The sequence below is a fragment of the Pholis gunnellus genome, assembly GCF_910591455.1.
Source record: "Pholis gunnellus genome assembly, chromosome: 20".
Taxonomy (NCBI): domain Eukaryota; kingdom Metazoa; phylum Chordata; class Actinopteri; order Perciformes; family Pholidae; genus Pholis; species Pholis gunnellus.
The window spans coordinates 13523412-13549900 of NC_136547.1; the positions used below are offsets into that span (position 1 = coordinate 13523412).

At 42.8% G+C, this 26489-nt stretch overlaps 2 protein-coding genes across 3 annotated transcripts in view; both read right to left on the reverse strand.

The window, feature by feature from the left end:
- stau2 (staufen double-stranded RNA binding protein 2) overlaps positions 1-15366 on the reverse strand; it is a 74003-nt gene extending 58637 nt beyond the window's left edge. For both annotated transcript variants that reach the window (XR_013767561.1, XM_079181904.1), the window contains exons 1-5: positions 15320-15366; positions 13751-13958; positions 13490-13620; positions 13064-13223; positions 11032-11167 (exon numbers count right to left, since the gene is read on the reverse strand). Coding sequence is in view for 1 of the 2 variants with exons in the window: in XM_079181904.1 (XP_079038030.1) it covers positions 11032-11167; positions 13064-13223; positions 13490-13620; positions 13751-13949 (626 nt within the window). In the remaining variant the exon portion in view is untranslated. The remainder of the gene's footprint in view (positions 1-11031; positions 11168-13063; positions 13224-13489; positions 13621-13750; positions 13959-15319) is intronic.
- A 1538-nt stretch (positions 15367-16904) lies between these two features.
- On the reverse strand, positions 16905-25942 carry ube2wb (ubiquitin conjugating enzyme E2 Wb). The gene is made up of 6 exons (XM_079181910.1): positions 25884-25942; positions 24918-25009; positions 22163-22265; positions 19505-19660; positions 19343-19418; positions 16905-19240 (listed from the first exon to the last, which is right to left on the reverse strand). The coding sequence occupies exons 1-6, from the start codon at positions 25896-25898 to the stop codon at positions 19227-19229; spliced, it is 456 nt and encodes a 151-aa protein (XP_079038036.1). The 5' UTR covers positions 25899-25942; the 3' UTR covers positions 16905-19226.
- Positions 25943-26489: the final 547 nt, after the last annotated feature.

The following is a 26489-nucleotide window of genomic DNA, read 5'->3' on the forward strand; positions in this document are numbered from 1 at the left end:
TGAAGCATTTTTGGTATTTTCTTAAAACCTAAATACTGGAAATACTGCCTCTTTACTAACAGTAACTCTTAGGAGATAACTCTTAAGAACACGTTTGTCATTTCTCTGAATATCGCCCCTCTTCTTCCCCCTCCCTTCATGTCTTTCCTAAATCTCCTGCCCAGCAGGACTAACAATGAGTCAGCATTTTTACTCCCAGAATTCCAGCAGGTCTTTTCTCCGGCCCCACAGCCCTCCTCTCGTCAGTCTGCTCCCAGCTCCTCCTGGCCACGGGAGCCTTCCCTGGGCGGGGGCCTGCCTGGCCCTCGCACGTCAAGTGTGGCCCCAGGGTCTCAGAGGACATGCCAAGTGCAACATGGGCTCCGGCCAAACAGCGCTGAGCCGAGATGGGAGCAGCTGGGAGCTGGAGCGCCGAGTACAGGTGCAGAGAGGAGGAGAGAGAGGGAGAGAGAGAGAGGGATAAGAAAGAGAGAGGAGGGAGACTGAAGGGGGGAGAGAGAGAGAGAGAGAGAGAGAGAGAGAGAGAGAGAGAGAGAGAGAGAGAGAGAGAGAGAGAGAGAGAGAGAGAGAGAGAGAGAGAGAGAGAGAGGGGGACATGGAGGGAGGCCTGTGGGAGACCCTACTCCACAACGTGGGAAAGTAGTGGCTTACACACAAGCGAAGCCAAGAACACAGGCGAGCACACGCACACACGTCAAAAAAGGCAGGAAAATCACGTCAGCGCTCTTTGGCCAGTACGAAAAAAAGAAATCAGCACATGTTGGCTGGATCTGCCTGTTCTGTGTTATCAACTGTTATTTTTGTTATTATTATTATTACAGAGAGGGACCAGGACACCTGTAGGGAGGGTGTGGAGACCGCTGAAAGGGAGAGAAAGAAAGAATTTAAAGAAACGCTGCTGTGTGTGTGTGTGTGTGTGTGTGTGTGTGTGATGACGTGCGTGTTTGTGTGTGTATCTGCTGTGACTCGGGGATGAGTGACTGAGTGAGAGAAAGAAAAAAAACCAACAACACACAACTCAATCAAATGATAACTCATCTGCGTTTAGCAGCGAGTAATGACTTTGACTTTGAGGAACGAAGCCTCCCTGCAGCTCTCTTTAATGTGGGCGGCGTTAGTTAAGGTTACTCTTTCATCTTTAATCATTCAAAGACTCGTGTGTGTGTGTGTGTGTGTGTGTGTGTGTGTGTGTGTGTGTGTGTGTGTGTGTGTGTGTGTGTGTGTGTGTGTGTGTGTGTGTGTGTGTGTGTGTGTGTGTGACACATTCAGAGGCATTGGAGTTTCTGGGCCCACACACAGTCATAGACTGGGAAATGGGAGATATGGCATTGCAATTATTAAATGACAGGGTGACATTTCGTCCGTCCTGGAAACTATTTTCTCCTCCGGCACGGAAAAATACTTCCTTTCTAAATTGCCTGTGTAGAAAAAGCGGATCCTCCCTCACCGCATGTGTTACACTGAACAAGTCACCTCTCATCCACCAGCTAGATTACATTGTAACAAATGTATTAAAAGGCACCAGATAGGCCCGTAAGTCACGTATATTACACTACCCGACAGGTAGATCATGTCACTATTCTATTTATATAATGTCAAAAAAAACATGGTCACATGTACCACATGCTGTGTCGGTGAGGTATGACGTTTTGGGGAAATCTTGCATCATTCACAGTGATGTTATTTAATAGTGACCACGCCAGATGAATTGAATCGAATTTAAAAAAAAAAGCAAAATGCAAACACATGGCGCTTGCAAGAGCTCGTGTAGTTCGACGGAAGTTAACGGAAAAATATTTGGCCTGTAGCTTAACACATGACCTCGACCAGTTGCAGATGGTAGTGTATAGAAAGCAGTGAACATTTCAACAGCTTCAGCTGGCAAACTTGTGCAGACCGCAGAAATGAAAACCAAATGCAGCACTTCCTTTTAGTCGTAAACCCGCCATTTTGCCCATGAGCACGCATTCAATTAAGTTTTGTTTGGAATACGTCGCTTCCCGTAATCAGCCCAGTCAACCGGTGGTCGTTAGAAACCCCATTGGTGGTCACCTCAACCCCTCATTAGTCATTAGAAATCAAATGAAATGCGCATTAAGGTATGAAAGACTTTTTTCCGCAGTGCATGTACATGAGTTTTTATAATGCAGCACAACAATATCTAATACGTGGGTGATCTTTGTATGGTTGGGCTCTTGCATTTATAGTAGAGTAGGATAGTTTGTTGGTGATTTTTCTGACGAGTTAGCATTTTCTCACTTCCGGTTCCATTGTCTCAAAGTCAGTGGGATATTTGAATGGTTTCTGGTTAGTGGTCTGAAATACGATCTGTGGTTATTACAAGATTAAAAGATTTCAATATGTTTTGTTCTACGGCAAAGAATACGTCAGTAAATACCCCTCTCATGAATTTTGAAACTTTTCATTGCGCTTGCTAAGAAGTGGCTAAATGAGACTAAAAAATGTCATCACGCCGACTAGTCCGCCTTTACAGCCTCGTTGTGTATACTATTATTTTAAATCTCTCTATTTAACGAATGTATGAACTAGTTTGTTACTATTTTTAGTAACTAAACATTGTGGTGTGATTTTGGTTTGCCGGTGTATTTATTTTCTATGAGATATAAACTTGTTTCTACTCAAATCAGAAATATCGGAATATCAGAGCCCCATTTCTCCGTTTTTGCTCGTCACGTCACACCAATTTAAAAAACCTATTTGTGACTTTCTACTGCATGGACAGCCTAGTTTTATGAAAAGACCATCTTCTCAGCGGTGAACAACTTCTTTAAGGATGGAAACACATGTATTCAACTACAGCAAAGCAGCAGACAGAAGAACGTGGGCCAACCAAACACAAAGACAAATAACAAGACATGAAAGAGGGATTGGACTCCACTTTGTCTTTCGGCATCACAAAGCTCGACCACAAGCACAACTACTGGCCACACATGCAAACACAAATAGTTGTATGGATTAACCCACAATTACACACACACACAACTGACTCAGAGCCTTGTAAAGGGCTGCGGGGCTGTGCCGTGATTAAAAGGGTGACAGATATTTGGGGGGAGAAAAGAATGCAAAAACTTGGACCGTCTCCCTCGTCCACCAGCTGCACTTTCTTCCGATCTGTTGTCAGACTTTTACTTGTTTTCTCTCCCTCCCACTTCCGCACCTCATTCCCCGTGTCCGTCATTGATTGCTTTGCTTTCCTTCCCTTCTGCCTCACGCAACTGCTAATGTAGAAAATACACAGTGGTGTTGGAAAACAGTCCATATAGTCAAGGTAACACAGTGCTCAAAACAGCAACTCCCATGGTGCTATGGGAGTTTGGTCTGAGGTTCGAGACCTTCATTGCGATGGCAGAGCTGTGGGTTCACGTGAAATTACCGGTATGTATTTGAGGTAATTGCCAATTAAGCAGCATGAAACACAGGAAGACACGTTATGGTTGTTTCAGCCCACTAATGGCTCATCCAGAGAATAATAAATAAATAAGGGAACATATTTCTAAGCATGACGACAACGGTGAAAAGATCAGGATCAAATGTGATGATTGTATTGGAAGTGTTTTACATTTTTTTGTGGAATGTAATCAAGTTTGTGCTTACATTATATGGGTCCTTTGTTTGCCATTTAGCCTGATACTATACTGCTAGCATCAAGTTTTTCCAGTCTGCAAAAGTTTTGAGAGTTTTAATTCTGAGGATTTTGTGTAATCTCTCCATTACCCTGTAAGAGCCTTTATAGTGGCAACTGATCAACGGTGCATACACTCACACAACTTGACTAACGAGTGTGTGACAAGTCATAAACTATAAAACTGTATACGAACAAAACCTATGCTTTAAGTTCAACGTTTTCAAAATGTAAGCCAATTTAGGGTGTTTACGGAGTGAGTGTGAATATGTGTTTGAAAAGTGATAATGAGAAAGTGTGTATGTGTGTGTGTGTGTGAGTCCTGTAGCCGTCTCAGAGAAGGTCTCCCTCCTGTGTCATGTACTGCTGGTGTCTCATACAGACTACCTTTACCGACAACGGCTATTTATCAAGAATTGCTAACAGACATAGTTCATAAAAACAGAGGTTTCATAACTTGAGTTTAATTAAATTGTCCAGTTTGACAGCGTTCATTGTTTTTACCATTTGTTGTGGGTTTCATTTTGGACCGAGAGATTAAAGCTCTCTTTGTGCGAGCTCTGTGATCAGTGTGCCCTCCTTTCCACGGCCCCATGTAAACTGACCCCAACTCTCCTGTCACACTCTATTGCCGAGTCACAGATGTAAATCAAGTATTGTTTCCAAACATGATAGCTTAACAGCACTGTAACTGACAGGTAGCAAGCTACAGAGGAAAGCATGCAAAGAGGGCTACTCAATTAAAAAAATTTAAAAAGGGCCGATTTAATGCCCGTAATTAAAGAAACCAATGGAGATTATCTGACTAAAAACAGGCATTGCGTGAATAATTCTCCTTAAGCACCGGAAATCAGTGAGTAATAGAAGGCTTGCCAGTGTGTGCAAAGCCATTACACCATGTGTGTGCATTTGTGACATAGCAAAATCAAATCAAAAGACTTCTTAACCCTCATGCCCTGCTAGTGCCAACGTTTAAGACTTGGCTGGCTGAGGGGAATGGCTGGCGGGGGATCCGTCTAAAATCAGAGCCTGCTGTCCTCATTAAGAATGTTGCGCTGGGACCTGCTGTTTCATGTTCATTGTCATTAAGAGAGCAAAATTAATTGCTTTGTTAAAGAAAATCTCCTGTGCCATTTCCTAAAAAAAGAAATAACATGAATTTGTTACGGCCAAACTTGGTTTCCATAGAAGCCGTTCTGATTTTCGTCAAGCGTCATTTTCTACCGACTGATAACGTTTCTTCTTAATTGTCTGTTGTCCAGATTGAATGTGTATCAGAGATGTATTCACATCTTAATATTTAACTGCTATAGTGTTTGTAGAATCTTCTCGGAACAGCTTACATATAGGACAAATAATAATTCAGTGGCTTACAAATGGCTTACAGTGGCTAATTGCTTAATTTATGAAGGAAAGTTCAAACTCAGATGTTCAACACACGAGCACACTGACGCTCTTACTTACTCTGTGCATTTTTCCGCTGAAGCGTGGTTTGCTCGTGCTGAGAGCGAACCAATTACATGATGTAAAATACAGTTGCTCAGACTCCCGGTGAGCTCTCGAGTGGCAGGACCACCGAAGAAGAAGTACGGCGTCATTTAACAGAACAAACTTTTGACTTTCCCTGCATCGAAAAAGATGTATAAAGATGCGAGAAGAGCGGTCCGCTAACTGTTACATGGCACTGCGAGAGCCGTGCATGCAGAATACAACGGTGTGTGAATATGAATACAATAAGGAAAATGAATACAGACAGAAAAAGGCCTGTTCAGAAATGTCTTTGTAAAGACACAAAAGACTTAAATGTGCAGCGTGATGCTTCTATGCATCAGCATCCTGAGAGGCAATGCATAAGATTATCTATCAGTTAGTATTCAGAGCAAGTGCCCAGCAGAAGGGAATCACTTTGCACTCGGCTCGCAGGTGTAATTGAAAAGTGCCTTTTTTTTCATTATGTAAACATATATAGGAAACGAAATAGGATAAAATTGCACATATGGGATGAAACATAATTGCAGGGTGAGTTGAAATGACATCACAAACCACTATCGGAGTATCTCTGGAATTTGGGTTCAGTAGCCGGGATTTGCCGGGTACACGGGATGAATGTGATGAAGTTGCTGCTTTTCTGCAGAGCGAATGCGCAGCAATGTTGGGAAATAGAAAAGCGGCAACAAGATCACATGCACTCTCTGAACGGCCGTTGAGTCTTGACAGAAATGTCTTTGACTCCGACGTCCTGAGAGAAGAGACGCCAGGTGTTTATTTCTATGAAAATACAGAAGCGAGTTGTTGCGAGGAAGGTCACTAAAGTCGTCCGACTCGCCCTGCGAAACATACCGATGGCCGGGATTACAAAAGGTATTTCTACTGGTGTAACCTGCTTTGTACAAAGTGGTCTCGGGTTCATTTTATACATTCAATACATCAAGGCAAAAGAGGAGAGGACGACACACAGGGATACGCAACACAAAACTCCACTCCGAGGAGAGAAGATGAAAGGGCAGAGCGGACTTCTTTGTCGTCGAGTCTGTTGAGCACAAATCATTCGAAGCATTTGTTTATGTTGGACCTGTGCTCCACTCCTCCACCCCCACAGTCTCCTCTATAAAAACGCTGCTTTATGAGTTTACACCCATTTTCACAATTTGGACGGATTGTCCTTTGTTCTGGCACGAAGCCCATGGAAACTTCTGAACTATCCCGAGTGAAAGCGTCTGATTTACTGATCTTCACAGACGCATGATGATTGAAAAAAGAAAATACATAATGCAATAAATGTACCTTGTGGGCTTTGGCAGTGACGACGGGATGGATAAGAGTGAGAGAAATCATATCTGTGGAATGTCTGAGTGGACGACAGAGCACACAGTGTCCCGTTTAGGCTCTATGAGAGTCTCAGGCCCAACAGGCCAGTAAGCTGTAGAAAAAAATAATAAACTTGAGTGGGAGAAAGTGAGCGAGAAAAAAAAAAAAGCGGCAACCGTGTGTGTGAAGAGGACCTCAGAGGATATCTGATACGTCCACATAGGAAGAGATGAGAGGAAATGTTGAATATAGAAAAGCGCTCGCGGGCAGATCTGCCTTTTCAGTGAGCCAGGTCGGCCCAATTAGAGATGTAGATGACAAAGCATACCTGTGAATGTGTGTGAATGTGTGTGAATGTGTGTGTGTGCGTGCGTGCGTGCGTGCTCTTTGTGTGATGTTATTCTGATGTCCTGCAGGCACGAGAAGGGTATTCATTTTTCAAGGATAATTATCTTTCCATGGCAACTGTGTCTTTAGAGTTCTTACATGAGCGTGCACAGAACACACAGAAGAACCGAGGCACACAGGCCGTCATTGACTTTACAACGACACAGTCATGCACTTTTAAAGGCAAGTCTAGAATACAAACATTTTAACTCTTTATGTGACGAAATGAAAAGCCAAGCTCAGCACTCAAGTATGTAACGCCGTTGATATTCGTATTTAATGCTTGATTTTCATTGTTGTAGGTTCTGACTAGCCACCTCGAGAGGGTACGTCTAATATTTACTCTCCTTTGAACTCTAGTTTGGTCTCCACCAACTCCAGAGGGAAACATCTGTCTCTTTAGCTCACACTGGGTGCATCCCACGTCTCTTATTTGTCATTTCCTGGAGGAGCGAGGCAGGATGCATGAGCGAGGACGCACGAGCGCGGCCTCCCAGGAAGTGTTTTAACGGCCGACACGCCCCCCCCCTCGTCGTTCATCGGTTATTTGATTGGACGCTGCAGCCGATCGGATTTCTCTCAACATCACGGGAGTTTCATACCAGAATGAACTTGATATGCTTTCTGATTCACCATCTGGTTTAAATATATGTTCATTGTTGTTCTGAGCAACGAAAGGACCACAAACAACTTTGACAAAAGAATTGTCTTTTTCGTGATCTGTTATTTCCCTCAACAACTTGTATCATGGATACAACTAAAGTCAGAGAGAGCCGGAGAGTCTGTCCGTCTATCAGCAAGAAACACTTTTTACAACATTTATCATCGGGTGTTTTAGCCAATAGATTTACTCAAGTTTTCAAGAGAAACCATAAGCATATTCTGAGGTATTTAATAATGACTTCACAATCAGAATTTCAAAACATACAGACGCAAATAATTCACAAATAAAACAAACGCATTCCGCTGGTAGGAATGAGTCCTGCGCTCATAAGCAGGACACAGAACACAGTATAAATACTCAATGCAGTTTGTTAAACAGGTAGCAGGCTACAGAGAGGAAACACCTCTGCTCTGGCAGTGATGATAACTGTGTCTTTATTAGCATTAGTACAGTGCATGTGGACTCCGTCAAAAGCCTCTCCAGCTGTTAAAGCCGACTGACAGCCGATCCAGCTGTGATCAGCGGCCGCCGTCATCAGAAACAGACGCCGCTTCACGCGACGCTACAGACGAAAGGACGTCTCATTTCTCTTAAAACACATTTCCTTGTTTCCTCTCTCCTCGCGTGGTTTCGAGGCCCTTGGAAAAGACGCAAGTGAGGGGAAACCGTTGACGCAAGTACGAGACTTGGGATGCACCCACTATGTCCACCAGCTAGTCGCTAACTGTGTCTGACAGCTGTTCTGCTGTGCAGGTAGCGTACGGTGGGGTTATTCGCTTTTCAGTGAGAACAGCAGCCTGCTGGGGCATATAACACGAAACTGTAAAGATATCGGCCTGAAACATCAAATCGAACGATCTGGAAGATGCCAAAAAACGGTTCGTAGAAGAAGCGAAAATGTAGAGTTTGGCGATAATTCCATGTGGGTTCGTCATTACAAGTGACACCTGAATAACAAATCATTCCATTCCATCGTTTTCCCACTCAGTTAAGATGCAAGGCATTCAAAATAAATACAAAACAGAAGCTCTATTTACGCTTCAATTGGTGTAAAATTCCAGACTGGTACTACAACATACGACCCACTCCCTCCTCTCCCGTTTCCCGACAAGAGAAAGCAGCTCGGTATCTGAATACCATCGCAGGAGGAAATGTCACGGAGCAAAAGCAGCCCCAGCCACTCAGCCCACTGTTCTTCCAGCTAACATGGTGTTACCATCATAAACAAATGAGGGCCGGGAGGAGGTGGGCGGCTTCCGACTGCTCTGCTTTTTGCTCTAACAGAGAAAGTCCTATCCAAAATTTCCAGCTCTGACTGAACGCAGGATGCAGGCTACCCCCCCCCCCCCCCACCCCACCACCACCCCCCCCACCACCACCCCCACCCCCCCACCGGGACCGCAGCAGCGGGAGGAAAGCTGGGAGCGCCTCGGACAGACTGGAGGAGTCCAGTATGAGTCACTGGAATCAGGTGTTCCAACGATAACACGCGAGTCAGGGATTTTATTATGTCATATATTTCTTGATAAGAAAAAAATGTTTTTCTTGATTCAAATGATTGAATCATTTGGGCTAAAATGTCCGTATAATGTTTCATTATCGCAGCAGAATCACCGAGAGAATAAGCTGATAAACGCGCTTGAGAATGAACAATGGTGTGGTTATGACGGCGGGACTACAGATCCAAGCGTGGATTTGGACGGCAAGATATTATGCACAGGCCCTTTCACCATAAATAAGATTCATGAAGACGCTGATAAATGCACATTTCATATTATCGCCATCTTTTCTCATCAGGGCACTTTCTGAATGAATCAATACTGGTCTTGGCGGTGATTAGAGCGCTGATGGATCAGAGCCGGGTTGCCCTTTTAATGGGGAGATTTTCCATCAACATGACTCCGGATCACTCTTATTCATCATAATAGGTAAGGACATGGGCTTATAGAAACCTTCGTTTTACCCGCAGCGTCGTTAAGGTGACCGATTGGGAGTATGGCCTGTCACTCCGCCACATAGTCAGTCATCTGATGAAGAGGATTCATATTCAGGAGGTCTCGCCTTCATTAATCCGGGGGCTCGACTACACTGAAAGAAAGAGACCTAATGAAAACATAAGTGACCTTGGGATAATATATACCCCAATGTCTTCACACACACACACACACACACACACATCCCCTCACCCTACTCTCTTCCTTACAAAACGGCGTCGGAAAACAAAAACAGAAACTCATCCCTGTGACATATGACATTGACAGACAGATGCTGGGAAACACATTTTCTCCTCTACCCCACAGACATTTGTCTTCCACCTCCTGTTTGTTCCCGCGTGGATCAAATAGGAGAAGATGTGAGCCAGATGCTAGACTAGTCTGCTGACTACGACACTCACGTTACCCAACACTGCAACTGAATCACTGACTCTTCTGGCAACGTATCCACATTTAAAGAAATAAATAAAAAATCACACACATTTGGCGTCAGAATACCTTACCGTAGGACTTTAATGAGCCAAAGTTTATGCAGCAAGCAAAACAAGACGTGTTCTCTTCTCCCTTAAGGTTTTTTGTGCGTGTTTTGCGCCTTAATGAGCAGCGCTTTGCACGAAAAACGCTCAACATTACACTGCAGAGATCTGTGCTTATGAAAACCTATATTAATTCACCACATTCCTACCTTGCCTGTTACAAAATGGGTGCTCATCACCTTATAAAAGCAGTGGCTCAGGATTTTGAAAATGAGCGAACACTGCCACCTGGAGGGGATCCCGAGAATGACCCGATGCATAGAACACACACATATCCCGGAGGAACAGTGTGTGCTCTGGAGCCTCACAACTCTGCAAACACCTTATGCCACCTTGCCTCTGTATATGAAATGGTATTATAATAAGTCTACTAAACCCAAAAAAGTGACGCCCTGTCCTTTCTCAGTGTACCTGGATTTGACGTGAGGGCAAGTCAAACACGTCCCAAATAACATTCCTGCACCGAGGGAGAGGCGATCATTAATTGCACCTCTGTGGCATTTTCTATGGAGTTTCGGAAATGGCTGGATGGCTCCAGTGAAGCAACAGAAAGTGAAGGGAAGAAAGAAGGAGGTTGACAGAGACTGAGTGCAAAGGGACCCCATGAGGGCACCACGTTCATTTGTTCAGAAAACACATGGAGTGGAGAGCCACGTCTGCCACACATCTGAAGCCGGTGGGATCAAAGAGACGGTGCAGTTTGGGGCCATCCATAATATATCAAGAACATGGTCACGCTGAGTCAGACACATCTCAAAGCTCACCTTCTCCGCAGCGTTTTTAGCCACATGGCCTTTCAAAAGGAAGCTTTTCCAAAGTGGTTAAATAAAAGAAAACGCTAGTCTCTCTCAGGAAAACGATAAATATGGGATAATGACTAGTTTAAAGAATGCGTTAACAAAGATGCACTTGGTTTGATTTCACTGGAATAGCTCCTCGTGACACCTCACCCCCGTTGCTTAGACAATCAGTGTCACTGGTTCAGTTTGTGGAGCTCACCTTTGGTTGAACATCCCTCTGAAGTTGTAGTTGGCTCTGTAGTTGGGCATGGGTTTGGGGTCCAAAGGCCTGTAGATGGCTGGCTCCCCTCTCTTCATGGCCAGACCATTCAGCTCCACTGTGGGTGTTATACTGCCTGGAAGTGACAGGAAATATGACAGATTAATACATTTGTTGTGAACATTACATACCAAGCATCGTCAGAATTATTTATAAACATCAGCAAATCAAACTGAAGCTCCAAATTCAGTTTTTAGGATATATATATATCCCAAATGTTCCCATGATGTTACATAATATCTCCATGGTTTTCTTTATTAATTAAACTAAATTAAAGAGCTGGCTTTGAGGTCTTCCACTACTTCAATGCCACAGAGGTAAGAGGGGGTAGTGGTGTTAATTTGGCCAGAGGTAAAAACACAAGTCTGGACTGAGGCTTCATTGAGTGGGTCTGTACTGTCTGTGTTCTAAACATGGCTTATTTAAATGTATCCAGCAGCGCCTGGAAGCCAAACTCCTGCAGGTGAAAAACCAAAATACTGAAACTTTCCATTAATAATGGAGACAGAATAGCGCGACGCTAATTCATTGTGACGTCGATCCCCTTCACCGTTAACCTCAGCCCTCTTCGTTGTGATTACACTAGCACATGAAAAGGAAAACGCTGCTCTCTGACTTTTGAGGCCTCTCGATCTCCCTCCGAACACAAGAGGGCACCAACGCAACCTCACTGGTAGTGGTGTCCATGGAGGGACCTTCTGTGCTTGACAATAGATGATAGATTGATGTTGATGCTGTTTGTTCTCTCTCTCATAACTCCCTCCATCAGATACTTTGTTGTACAGTTACAGGATACGGATACAGAGAGGTCAGAGGCCAATAAAGAATTGTAACTACGCTATAAATGTTGTATTCTGTGTTGGATGCTTAAAACCTTTTCATTATATTTTAAGCGGTCATTGTTAAATGTCCTGTCTGACTAGCTCCAGGCCTGCTGGGATACTTTGGACTGCCGTCCATCTCAAAGCAGCAAAGATGTGAAAACTTAAAACAATAATGCAATCTGCCATTCAGACACATACGGAAGAGCAAACAGGGAAAGAGTCCCTCCTACTCCTCCATACAATCACGTACCGTCATATTGTTTAGTCATTTCTGTTATGCCGTCAGCTCTAAATAATGCATCCGCAGTATGTTACAACTACAGTGCAATTCCAGAGTTCATGTATTTTACAACTACCTCCACTGCCACACATTTTTAATTGACGGTATTAAATAAATGATGTGCTCCATGTTCAATTTAGAATAACATCTTTTTTTTTTAAACGGTTACAAAACAAACAGTGAGATGTTAACATGCTCATGAATTTAGAGAGGATTGAACATTTGCGTAAATAAACTGATACAGTGTGTAGTTTGACATCAAATGGGAACTGGTTGTTTAAGGTTAAGTGTGTGGAAGCTTGAGAGCAGATTTCTCATTAAAAACACCATCTTAGTGCAAATATAACATGTACTTAGAAAAGGTCAAATAGAGTACAAATAAGAGGAGGCACAACCAGCTGTCTCGCTCGGAAAAAATAAGCTCAGTATTGACAACCTAATGAGAAGCTCAACAGGTCCACTTTCTTTCTGACCGGTCATTATCCCGTCTTACTTTGTCTGGCTGCTGCAGCCAGCATCTGTTATCTGCTGCTGAAGCTGAGGCACCGCCAAAGTCACATCTTTGTATATTTGTATTGAATAAAGTATTGAACATAAATTAAACTTGGATTAGTCTTTGCACTACGGGCTGTTTCCAATTACTTGAAATATTTCAGTTGGGGAAAAAACACTTTCTGCATTCAGGGCCTAATGACAGACATGAACTTGCTTTGTTTCATTCTGCCTTACTTAAAATAGCCATTTTGCACCTGTACAATACCAGCTATTCCCGGGCCTAACACGTCAGTAGCAAGTGGGTTTGAACGTCATCCTTCACAGACACATTCTTAGTCAACAGTACGATGACATGTGGTTGCGGCTGCAGTACCTGGGTTGCTGTTGATGTCCACTTTAGGGGAGCGGGGCGCCGGCCTGGGAAGGACACTCTCGTCCAGTGCTTTGGCGGCTGTGGAGTGCTGGGCCTTTTTAATGCTGGTGCCCTCAGCCTCCCACAGCTGCTCCCCAAGAGTCAGCTGCACGGTGAAGATCTGAAGCAGTGACACCCAGAGGGAGAGAAATAAACCCACAGCAGCTATTTATTCTTTTAACAACATCCCTCTGGATGCCGTATAGTATGAGATATATTTAATTATGAAAAGGAATTCATCACAGGAGGAAATGCCATAAATAAGTATGTATTACCTCAGCATGAATGGGTATTACGAAAGATGAAAGACAATCAGAGATTTCTTTAAGTTAGTAAAACCTTCATCGACACTGCTTTAGACGTCAGAGTCATGTCCCCATTTCTTACCTTAGCATGTGCAGGGCCTCTCTCGTTGAGGAGCTTGTACTGTGGTTGGATCCTATTGAAACGGGCTAACTCATTCACCAAACACATTGGAGTTTTCTCTTTAGGGTTTGCCATGTTCTCCTGGGGCGGGCCTGAAACAGAGCACAGCAGCACACACAGTATACTGAGTAACACGGTTACGGCACCAGAGACAGAACTATATCGAAGTCGAATGAGCTAATTATCGTGAATGACAAGACTATTCTGTTGGCGTTTTTTTACCTGGCGATGTGGCAGACACAGGGGCGTCCCCATATCCGACTGCAGGAGCAGGGCAGGCGGGTGTGGGGGCCGGGCCTGTGCCGTTGACGGAGGGCTGCAGACCCAGGGGTCCTGGGCTGGCCATGGCCGTCGGGGAAACTCCGGGGGAGAGGCCAGGACCAGCCAGGGGTGCTGAGGTCTGTACTTTCACTTGAGCCATGCTCTATTCCTGAAAGCAGACGGCAGCTTTGAAGTTTTTTTTTGTATAGAAACACACTGATCATTATCAACTTTAATCACGTATAACAGACTGGCGCTTTGAATTGTTTGATAGAAAAGATGTGGATAATGAAGTGCGCGTCACCAGTTGTGGCGCAATCTCGATCTGCTCGCTGTCACTTGACAGATTTCCTGCGTGCAAAGCCTGTGGAACTGACTTTAAACTGAGCAGCCCTAGGCCTATCTCACATTCTGATCCACTGGCAGCTAATACACCCAGACAATGAAGCTCTATTTGAAGGAGCTTTGCTCATGTTACTGCTGCTAAGCTCCCCGGAAAAAGGAGAGAATCCTGTGATAGCAGCCTGAAAAAGACAAAAAGGGAAGTTGAATCACATTTTATTTGGGACTAAAGTGAGGTACGAAGGCCTACATATGAAGTAGGTTAACACAGCAGAGCGAAGGGGCAGACGCAGACCTGAACCCCTGGAGTGTGGACACATTCAGTGCCTTGCACTTGGGACACTTTGTGAAATGCTGGCTTTGAACCTGGCACCTCGAAGTGATGGACAACATCTCCCATCAACTTGAAATGAGCTGTAACCCCGATATCAGGATTACAGGTGTTACCTATGTCAATTGTGTACAGTTGAGGGCCATGATTTGATTGGTGTAGAGACAACAAAGCAGTGGCATGTCCATAAAACAACTGATATAGACTGTTTCCACAAAATAAAATGGATTTTGGACGTTAATTCATTGCTGTCTGTTTATATTTTCGGTACATCTTGCCTCCTGCCCCTGAGGTTCTCGGGGGTGTCCCGATCTTTCTCGCTTTTCTTCACCTCTCCTGACAGCAACATGCATAAATAGCAACCCGGCTGCACGGTCGTGCTGCACAGTAACTTGAACGCGGAGGTGGTGTTACGTTAAGGTCGACTGACAGAGCTACAGGGCTGTCTGCAACCCCTGAACCTAACGTTACACTAACAGCTTCGGCTGTGCCCAGCTTAGCATGAAGCTAACGTTGCCAGCGAGAAAACGGCATTTCCTACAAATGTCAGCTCCTAAGAACAAACCAACCGAATTGGCAAGCACACGTGCTGTCGTATACATGTCGCTGTGGTTTTTTTCCTGATGAATATACACTATTTAACCACCTTCAGTAACGCTAGTTTAGCCGGTTAACGCTCATCATGGCTGATCGGCCGAGCACCCCCTCTTGCTAGCATCTCCACACCGCCCCATCCTCCACGAAAGTCTGGGGGATTTCAGTCCATTGCAACATGATATACGGACTGGCAACAGCGTGAGCAATCATCCAGAGACCATCCAACAGAAAAGGGACAAATATCTTAGTGTATTTTTTACCTTTGTCCAGGGCCAGACCCCAGTTACACCTCCGACATTGGCAAACACTAAAGAGAACTGGATGGAAGAGGGAACAGACCACGTTATTGGTCTGGGTAAATGTTTTTAAATATGTCCCATTGGAGACGAATGACCGGTCATTTTGATGTTTCTCGCATCAACTTTGTGTTTCGTTTATGTCGTGAGTGTTAAGCATTGCGTATTACTAACGTATCATCATTGCGGTTTGAGGTGAAGCTTGAATGAATCGTGGACTGTATCGGCCACCCCCGCGACGATGTGAATGGTTCAGTCCTGGTTTGCTTCCTCGGAGCCTGAAGCGTTTCAACTTTGATTCAGAGCAAAAACTGAACCTTCTTAAACTTGTTTTCTGCAAACAGCATGCATGCAGGTTGGTTTGGTTGAATATTGTTGCTTTTATACTATGCATTTTAAAGGCAAAAGTGAAATAAAGGTATGTTTTATACGGTAGGGTGATCAAAATAATGATTTGGCCTATTTTCTTTTCTCAGGGAAGCTTCTTCATTGACTTTAATTATAAAGTGAATTACAAAACTTAGAGCTCAACTGTTTCATTCCCCCACATAGCACATAACCACCCACAGAACAGCATTCCATGATGCTGGTAGGGTTTACTGCCTTTGCTCAAGGGCACTTCGGAGGACAGGGGTTTACCTTGGTGTTGAATCTGAAGGGGCCTACAGTTGAGTGTCACACAAACAAACAAGACCACCATGTCTGGACTCTTTGCCTCCAAGCTCTTGGTGCGAGAAACCACATCCAGTCAGCTGACAGGTGGTGATTCTGGGGTCCCACAGCTGGAGAGGGCCCGCGTGAATTACAGTATGAATCTTTTATTTCCAGAAAATGAAGTGTGAATCAGAGATTTGACATGAAAACTAGTTAACGTCACGTGACCACCAGATGGCGCAACTAACCCACTTTTCTTGTGTCATTGTGAGTTTTGTGTCATATAGGGATATTCTACTGTGTCTGGCGGTGCTTAAATAGTTGTAACATAGACAAAACTCAATGAAGTTCATGAAGACTAACTGATGATGAACACTTTTTCAAGCTTAGCAAACATGCATACACAGAACACAATTAAGGTAGAAATACATGACGTTTGGCCAATGTTGAAAACATGTTGGAGGGTAAGGAATGCATTCTTCAACTTGGTGTACCTGTACTTAATTAATATTTCAGAAAAAAGGTATTCTTATGCATTTGGCTTACAGAAATTATACGCATGAAATGCTATATATGCCAGATGTCATTTTACATGCTTGATGATATGCATGACGTTCTTAAAATGAGAAGTTTGTATGTGTTACAGTGCAGATTTCTTAATAGATTTGATTGTTTGACCATTACCGTGTGACTGAGCATCAGTTTTCTGCTACACCGTCAAGTGTTATGACATTGCTGCTGATGTGACTTCTGTGTCCTCAAACATATGCTTGGCAAACACAATACGATTTTCTCCGTTGGTCGTAAACATCCTCCTGCCCACCGCTCCCTTTAGAGTGGGGCTATTCAGTTTGGAATTCATCGTAAAACCATAAAAGGCTTTGAGGCAGCAAACCAAGGTTGAATAAAAGTTAATCTTTTATTATTGATTATGAAAATGAACAGGCACCTTTTACATGGAGCTTGCACATCCCAAAACAAAATTTCAAAAATAAATAACACACCCTCATTAGTGTTGAACACTCACAACAACCTGCAAGCTAAGAGTTCAAACCACATTGAAAAGAAAATAATAATAATAATAATAATAATAAACCTAGGAAGAAAAATTAAAACATGTCACATCCAAAACCTTGTAACATTTTCACTCGCAGGTTTTTCAAATCTCCTCTGATCTACTGCCAACTGGGTGAAGGCTTCTTGTCCCCCCCCCCCCCCCCCACACACACACACACTCAAATGCTGTTGTGACTGCATCTACACAAGCATGTTGTCACAGCACAGTGACAACAGACAAAACCTGCAAAATGGAGCTAAAAAAAATAATAATTCATTGGTTAAATAGATGTCTTTTAAGTTATCAATATAGTTTTTGAGATAGCGGTGTGCCGTGGTAATCTCCTCTACAGTATAGAGTATCATAACATTCACTCAAGTCCATTCAAGAAACTCAGCTAGACCCTGGAAAAAGCAACAAAAAAAAAAAAAAAATGCAATACAAACAACCTAAGATGGAAAATTCAAGTATCTCTGACTGAGTGGTGATAAACATTTCTTTAGGAATGGAGTGATTACAGTCTGAAATGACCAAAGAGCCACACAGCCTTTAGATATCCATCACATAAACCATTACCTAAGTTATGGAAAGACAATGTCTGATGCCAATAAGAAAAAGTAGGGTTTAAAATCGCATGCATCCCCACTGTAAAACTACTAAACCTTTTTTTAACTTTGTTTTATTTTTTTTTTACCAACAGTAGTGTTTGTTGCCGACTGTACATTAATAAGCAGAAGATGCAGACTAACCTCCAATGAAATAAAGCACTTCTAATATCATTCTGCTAGTAGGTAAATGCATCCTCTGCTGATTTCCTTCACATCACCCAACCATTTAAAGACTTATATACACACACACAATAGTTTCAGACGTGTTATATACGTTTACAACATAACAGTCTCTTTTGGTGAAAATATAGTTAAATTCAAAATATCTGATAGGTATGTTTTTAGAGGTGATCTCTTTATTGAAAAAAAGTACCTGAGCCAAAACTCTGAGCAGGGGGAAATCACAAAAGCCTCATCTATAAGGCTTCTATAAAGACTCCTTTTTCGTCATTCATTACCATTCTGGAGATCTAATTAAATAACAAAACACAAAAAAGTAAAAAATATACTGGCCCATCAAAAATAACCCCCGTTTTTCAAAGTATCAGCTAGTTGAAAAGTACAAAAACTCAAAACATTTAAAATCAAAGATTTTAGAAGCTCAACGCATGAAATTATAAATCCGTATCATACAAATAAAAATGGATCATGCGACAATGTTCTCCTACAGACATTCGTTAAAACGGAAGAGAGGCCGCCGCACATCTTCAAGGCTGGACTCGTGAACACTTCGCGAGTTCAGCCCGACTTTACGAGCTGGTGTACTCTTTGAGATCTATCTTCATATATTACCGATACGTCTGATTCATCTCTGTACCGACATATCGTTCCAACGGCAGGAAGAGCTGCAACCAGGTCTCAAGTCGGAAGATGAAGAAGAAAGCGGTTTACTCCTGATGCAGAGTGGTTAGAAACTAAAAACCCTTTAACCTGATAAATAAGTGGAGGACTGCTTACAGTACAACTGAAAGTTTGTGGGGTTTAACGTACTAATAGTGCCTTTATGATCTAGATACTTTCACAGTGCATATAATTTAATAAACAAACAAACAGATGAAGCATTTCCTTGGGGTTATGATGGTCAGATCCCTTCACAGAAAAACAAGCAGATTTGGATTTCTCTTTGTAGGCCCAGGCATGCATCCATCAGTTATTATTGCACAACACAAGGACCATAAAATGCACCCACACACACACACACACAAAAAAAAAAAAAAAAAAAATAACAATAATCTTAAAAGAGGAATTAGAATTATCTCACTACAAATCCACCTTGCTTGCTGCATCACTACCTTTTTGCCCAAAAACTATCCATCTTGGGTGCGTTTAAAACTTTCCGTTATTTTCGTTCTCTATATTACATTTTGACTAAAACATGCATCCAACTGCCAACGGGGGGAGGGAGGGGGGAGGAATGCAGTCAAGAGCATCCAGCGCATGGTGTCCATTGTTCCAGTCAAAGGTCAGAGAGTTCAAAGACTGAATGATTAAAAAGTGCTTTACGTAGGTCAGTAGGACTTCTTCCTTCTACGATTATTACAAAGTTTGTACATTAGCATGTATCATCTGTGAAGGCAAACAAAAAGAAAAAATAGATTTAAATGACGTCACCTTTACGAGCAAGTACTTCTACAATGTGTTCTCCCACGTGAGGCGGAAAATACTCACCATGATACCACCATTTTGTCTTCTTTGGATTTTTGTTACACGTTCTTACATAAAAGGAGTTATCAGGCGGTCGTCTCTGCGGGGGAAAACAAACAAACCGGCATTTAGATTTAGCGTTTAACAAGCATAATAGTGACATATTCATCATTACGGGTTGCCTACCTTTTCTTTGCAGCTGGACAACATGCTGATAATGCTAAGACAAACGGATTGCACTGAGAGGGCTGGCGACCAATCCTCCGTTAGAATAGATAGACAGATGTGACCGTTACTATACACATGAGGGTGGACGGGTATATTCTCTCCTGTGAACATTACCTGCAACAGGACAACAAAGAAGAAGTCAGAGGTCATTAAGATTCATCATTGGATATGAGATTTAAAACAAATAAGGCTATAAAAAGGTGGCCATTTCTATATTTTTAAACATTTACGCATTTTGGTGGCCAAAGATACAACTTGGGAGAGCACAAAGTTGAGATTCTTTTGCATTAATGACAGAAAATAATGAGGATTGCAGTATAAGCTCAGGCTTAGCCTTCGACAGCGACATGAGGCTCTGGGATTAGGACAGAGTGGGCCGGTGATGGTGTGAGAGAGGGTAAGGGAGAATGGGAGACGAAGAGAGGAGAGACATGTTTTTTACAAAATAAAGAAGACGTGTTCTATAAATAGGACGGGGGGGGGGAGATCAGCCAGCAGAAGGGCGCAGGAGTCGAGGCTAAACAGGGAGATACAGGAAGTGTGAGGCGCTGGCGTAGAGAGAAGGGGGGAGTCAGAGTGGCCAAAGAGGGTAATGAAGGCTAACAATGGCTTGAGGCAGTCTGGCACCAGACAGGGGCCTCACAGGAGAGTGCATCACCAGAGGGGGGGGGGGTGTTACAGATAGGGGCAGAAAGTAAAGCTGGCACTGTACTCAAAACATCATGACAACCCGAAAGCTTCTCGCTTACGGAACGTTCAAATATTGACTGAAACATCAGATACACACAGAGCGCAGGAGGTTCGAATACGAGCTTTGAGCAGGTTATAGAAAATATATAGTAAAATTATTTACGATAGATAATAGATCTATCGTAAATATATAGATAACGATAATTATATCGTTTGATAATACATATCGTCATATCGCCCAGCCGCAGCTACAAGCTGTTAAAGCAAAAAGTGATCAGCTGAGTTCCAGTAGGCCAAGGGTCTGTTTGTTTAAGCTCCTCACACAACCAGTAATACACTGTAGCAGTCAACACTGAAGATCCCCCGAGGGGCCCCGAGAGATCCGACAGAGGGCCACTTTGACAGCTTGTCCTTCCTATTTGACAGGATGCTGTCTTAAGTAGTTTATATGATTTTCTCTCCACCTACTCATCCTCTATTTTTAGGCTCCTAATGAGTGAAACGATATTGTTGAAATAAACTAATCCCCCTCAACTGTGGCTTCAGAGGGAGCTCCGTGCTGGTGTCTCTGTCGGTGATTCCTGGCTCCAATGTTTCCAAGCCGAGATCCATTCCACTAACAACTGCAGAGCCAAAGTGTTTCATGTGATTATTGCAGGCATCCAGTGGATATAGAGGACTGTTTACACAGCTCTCCAGCTTTTGATTTGTTTTTTTGATAAAGAGAATCCATGTACTTTACCTGCGAACAAGCAGCATGAATCACTTTTGGGAGCCACTTTAATAGTAAAAGAACTTCATTCTTTGATCAAACGATCATGGAAAAATGATATTGGACATTTAGTCGGGAAAACCAACAGTATAGGTGAAACTGAATGGAACCAGACTCCGGGTCAGTTCATTCTTTGGTGTCAACACCAAGCGGCAACCTCCGGGGCTGAAAGCCAAAGTGGAAGGCCAAAAACGGCAGTTCTTCCAACAGCCACTAGAGGCTGGCTCCGAAAGAGTCAATCCCCATTGACCCTAATGTTAAAATCAACATCAACACGTTTACAGCCAGATACAAAAAAAGTTGTTGGTCTCTACAGCTGATTTCCCTGTTCATCACAACTGTACGTGAATTTCTCACCTGCTAAAATTATATTAAAGTTATGCATAATTAAGGGCGTGGCCAATTTGAGTGACAGATGGGCGTCGTCACAGGCTAGCTACTAGCTCGGCCGTGTTTGTTGTGTTATAATTAAGGGCGTGGCCGATTTGAGTGACAGATGGGCGTCGTGACAGGCTAGCTACTAGCTCAGCCGTGTTTGTTGTGTTATAATTAAGGGCGTGGCCAATTTGAGTGACAGATGGGCGTCGTCACAGGCTAGCTACTAGCTCGGCCGTGTTTGTTGTGTTGGTGCCTTTTAAAGAATTCTTCATGCAAATATCGGACAAATAATATGGCTCGCTATGCGGTTAATTGTACTAACAGTACAATCAAGTTATTTCACATGTTAGCACTAATTAGCAGGAATTGGAGTCTACGCTCACCATACCTGGTTTGTTAGCGTAGCTTGTTGTACAAAAATACACAAAGAAGTCTGCTGTTCATGTTTACCTGTAAGTACAATACAAACAAGTCTGTTTGCCAAAATTAGCATGCCAATTAATATCAGTTTCTAACCAAACTAGCTTTTGAGCGCTAGCGTTGGCTGGTAACTTAGCATATCTTACGCTAATGGTGCATGGCCCTGCAATTCCTCTACACAGTCTACGGTCCACATCCAGCTAAGCAGCTTGTGCATCATGGTTGAAGCAGAAAGAACGTTCTAGAGCCTTGAGACGAGATGGTAAATGGACTGCACTTACATGAGCCAGACCAAGAGCCTCACATATACCCACAAACAAACATACACTGATGGCTGCAGAGCAACTCGTGCTTACCTGAGGTGAATCAAATGGATATCGACCACTAAATTTGAAAAGCAGCTGAAATTTCTCTCCTTCATACAGTGTGCCAGATGCTCCCTCCATGTCTACAATCCACCTAAAAGAAAAAGGCACAATATTAAAACATTTGAAACATCTCACTCAAACAAAAACGAGTAGAAAACATATACCGATCACCCAACACATAATAAAAGAAACAAAAAGGAATATGTAATTTGGTGTATAGCTCAGATTGAAACAGTTTAAGCTATTAAACTGTTCATGGCCTCATAGAACGGCTCTGTTCTGAGTCCCAAACCCAGAGGACAGTTTCCTTTCTGAGCCACTGGTACGCCCTCAAAATGTGGATTTCTAAGAGGTTTATACTCTGACATTTAAATAACCGAAGCATCCAGCAGTGTGAAAAGACCAACTGAGAGATGGGCCAGTGATTTTCCACTGTTGCTTCACCTTTATACAACTTTAAGGCTGTTTGAAAACATGTCTAAGATAATGGAGCGAGTAATACTTGAATTCCTCCGGTCATTGTGTTACTGCGGTCATGCAGTGCATTCAGTGTGCGAAACGCAGACAGCTGCTGCTTTTTTCCCCCCACAATCGAATATTAATTTTCATATTTGAGTATCTGTTTTCTTTTAACATCCACCTATATATTCAAATTTAGAATATTGTCGACAGTCCTGCTAATCAGCAAATGTTAGTATACTTCATTAAGATGGTGAGTACGGCGAAGGCCTCATGCACTAGCTTGTTATTTACCAATGATTAATAACATGCTGTATGTTATATCTCAGGAGTAGATGAGTTGGAAACATAAACAGGATGACTCGCATGGATCACATCTCATTATCTATAGAAAAGGATCATACAAAATGTGAGCAGCCACGGCTGCAGTAGCTGTGTAATCAAAAGCTTTTAGTCGGCCTCATTCAAGTGACATTCAATCTTCGGCTGGGTTACGACAGCGGTTTAGTAATAACGTGATACTCTATTGATCTAGTGGACACAATCCATTTTCGCCTATGTGGCCTGGCTACAGGACTGTGCTGACTGAGCTGGGAGGGATTCAATGACTTGCTCGGAATGGAAGACGATCGCAAACACAGGGGCTTGATCCTGATGTCTTTGGGATGAAGGGCAGTCTACCTGCTTAATATACCTCTATGGCTATAATACGGACACTTCGCTGGCAAAACGTCAAACATTTAAGTCCAGTCCAGATCACTAATTGGGATTGCCTGAGCATAAGAGAAGGAAATGGAACACTGACATCAGCATCACAATCTCTGGCCTAATTTTTTTCTAGATAGGTCAACGAAGAGACTTGTGGTTGTTTTTCGGGTTTATAGCCTCGTCTCTTTCAGAGCTAGCCTCGAGCACATAATCATTCAAGCCTACATATGAGGTTAGCCCCGTTTAAAAACGCCCTAAGAGAAAAGTGATCAGAGCGTCTGAAAATAGGCTCCATTTTTCCTCGGGAAGTAAAGAGGGAGGCAGCATCATTGTACATGATGCAGAGTTACACCTGATGCAGCCCACGCTGATCACAGGCAGTGACTCCAAGGACATTAAGCTGCCCATTTCCGGGTGATCATCCAATCCAGTCAACAAAAACGACACTGAGCCATTTAGTGAGAGTGGGGTGGGGGGAAACAAAGCACAAATATAAGAGACTTCTCGTGCTTTAAAGCAGTGGTTTGCTTGTTTGCAATGGCCGCTGACTCAATTCTGCAACTGCACTATCACAAAGTCAACTGAAAGACATTGTAATCTAATGAGCAGCACGGAGAGACAAATTGTACTAGAAACAAAAGCTATAAAACTAAAAACACATGGTCACCTTATCACTGTCTCACACACACAGCATTGTCACTAGTGGGGGGGGTTCCATGTCTGTTTAACAAAAGGAGACAGTTCACTTGAATGTCAAGCAGGAACAGACTATTTGTATCTTACTCCTCTAGGACAGGCTGGATAAAAACATGTAAATAAGTCACTATGACAAAAACTAAGCCAGGCCAAACAAACCTTTATCATAGCTGAAGACAAAAGGGCACACCCATACATATCATCTCTTCACAACGCAATGAACGAGGGAAGCTAGTGGAACTGGTTCGTAGACTTGTCGGTCATACAATTCAGAACACGTTCATGGTTAGCGATTGCTATCGAAGGAGGTAGATGCCATCATAATGGATCTTTCATTGTTACATAACTAACCACGAGCACTGTAGCATGTATTGTATGTATAGCTAGAAATTGGTTTTAAATCCATTTACAGGACTACAACTCAGTACATCATTCCTTACTGCTTCGAAGACACCGTGTCATTTATAATAACATAATCGTGGGCTTTTAAGGGAACACCCAGACAGGAAGGTCAGCTAAGCAGCCTCTGTTTCTTGCTACCCTAGCCCAACTCCTGCATGCCAACCGTTACATATTTTATAAGGATGAATAATAAGTGACAGTGTGCATTAGAAACACTCTACTGAGGGGCAGAGCTGCCAGTCACCGGAATGACCCCGATTCTTCCTCACCGCCGGTCACAGCTTTGCCTCTTAATACCTCCTGCCACTGTTTTTTTGCAAAGGTTACCTCTGTTGCATGTGTGGTACCAGACATCATGGTGATCAAACACGACATTCTACAAAGCCACGTTGGATCGGTGTTCATTTATAGATGGAAAACGTATTCAATGACTGTGTGATAGTGGCCCAAAAAACGCTAAATAAATAAACATACTTACTGGGTAATGGTGTTCTGTACACTTTTTTCGTTGAGCGTCATTCCGGGGGGTGGATCATTTTGCATGGCTAATAATTCCTTTTGTAGCCTCTTCTGTTGGGAGAGAATGAGTTCGGCTTTTGTACCACACCCACTTCAATGTTGAAACACGGCATCACAACAATAAACAAACCATAATAATATTTTTTTTTAAATGGCGTATAGAAAATATATTTTCCTTTATTTTACGAAGACATTAATAACCAAGACAACGTGGAAAATGTTTGGGTGATTAATTCTCGATTATAGTTTATATAAGTGTAAATGTAAGTAACGTCGAAAACAAAACTCCACCCCAATAGCTATGACTCGTTCACCGTGTACATAAGCCAAACTATGTGTTAAAGAAGAAACGTTACACAACAGCAACAAACCCGGGTCATCGGCGGATTGATTTATGAAATTGGATTTATGTTTGTTTTTTTAAGATAAGGCAAATGTCACCACAGCAATCTCCAGATAGTGATGCTCCTATTCAGATCGAGAGGAAACTAGAACTGGTCAATCTGCTGCGTACCGTCTCGTTAGCTAGCTAACGTCAACGTCAGCCAAATAGCAACTAGCACTCGGTTAAAAACATCAGAACCATTTTAAACTCATAACATCACATTCCTTGAATCATCTTCTGTGTGTTGCTGCGATACAAACGCGTCGCCAGTCATCGATGTATTTTCAGGAAGCTGGTTTCTAGCCTTGACTCGGTGCTGCTGGTGATGATGCTAGCTAGCTAGCCTAGTTGTAATGCTAGCACACACTAAGCGCTAAACCGGAACAGTTTAGTGTAAATCTCATCGCTTTTTCCTTTAACATCATCACTACTTCGAACACATACATGTGCGTGAGTTAAATGGTGAATACACTACAAGGAAAGACCAGACTGAAGGTCAGGTAAATTATAAATATGCGATCGCTGTCAATGTATTCCTACCTGCATCGACGCCATGATGGAAACCCCCCACCAACCCTGCTCCAGCGCAGAAGGACTGTACGTCAGGCTGTCACGTGACATAAGTTGTTTTGACAGAGGCAAACACAACCCACCGATGTGCACCGTCAGGTCACCTCTGACTCATTCTGTCGTTCACCAACTAATACACGGTGCTGTTGAAGAAGAATTTCATACCATTGACAACTAAGTGTGGTGGTAAAATGCACGTAGGTCACGTGAGTCAATAACCTCAACGTGGGATGACCTGCCTGACATCCCTGATACCAAATATCGTTCTCGTGTTTGTCTTTTAGTTATCACAACCATGAAAATGATTTGAAGTAAGATATTAAAAACACACACACTCCGATTTGTCATGTTATCATGTAGTTGAATATCCATCTTAAATCACACTACAGATGGATTATGCCTTTTATCATAGCATCTCCTTTTACATTTTGAGATTAATGAATATCTTATTTTCCCTTTTAGGCAATAAAGGAGTACATCAATGTGTCTGTGTCAGCATAATGCACAGCAATTTATTCAACTGAACTGTAATTTGAGTAAACCTCCTCTGGTTTCCGCAAAAAAAAAGAGAAAAAT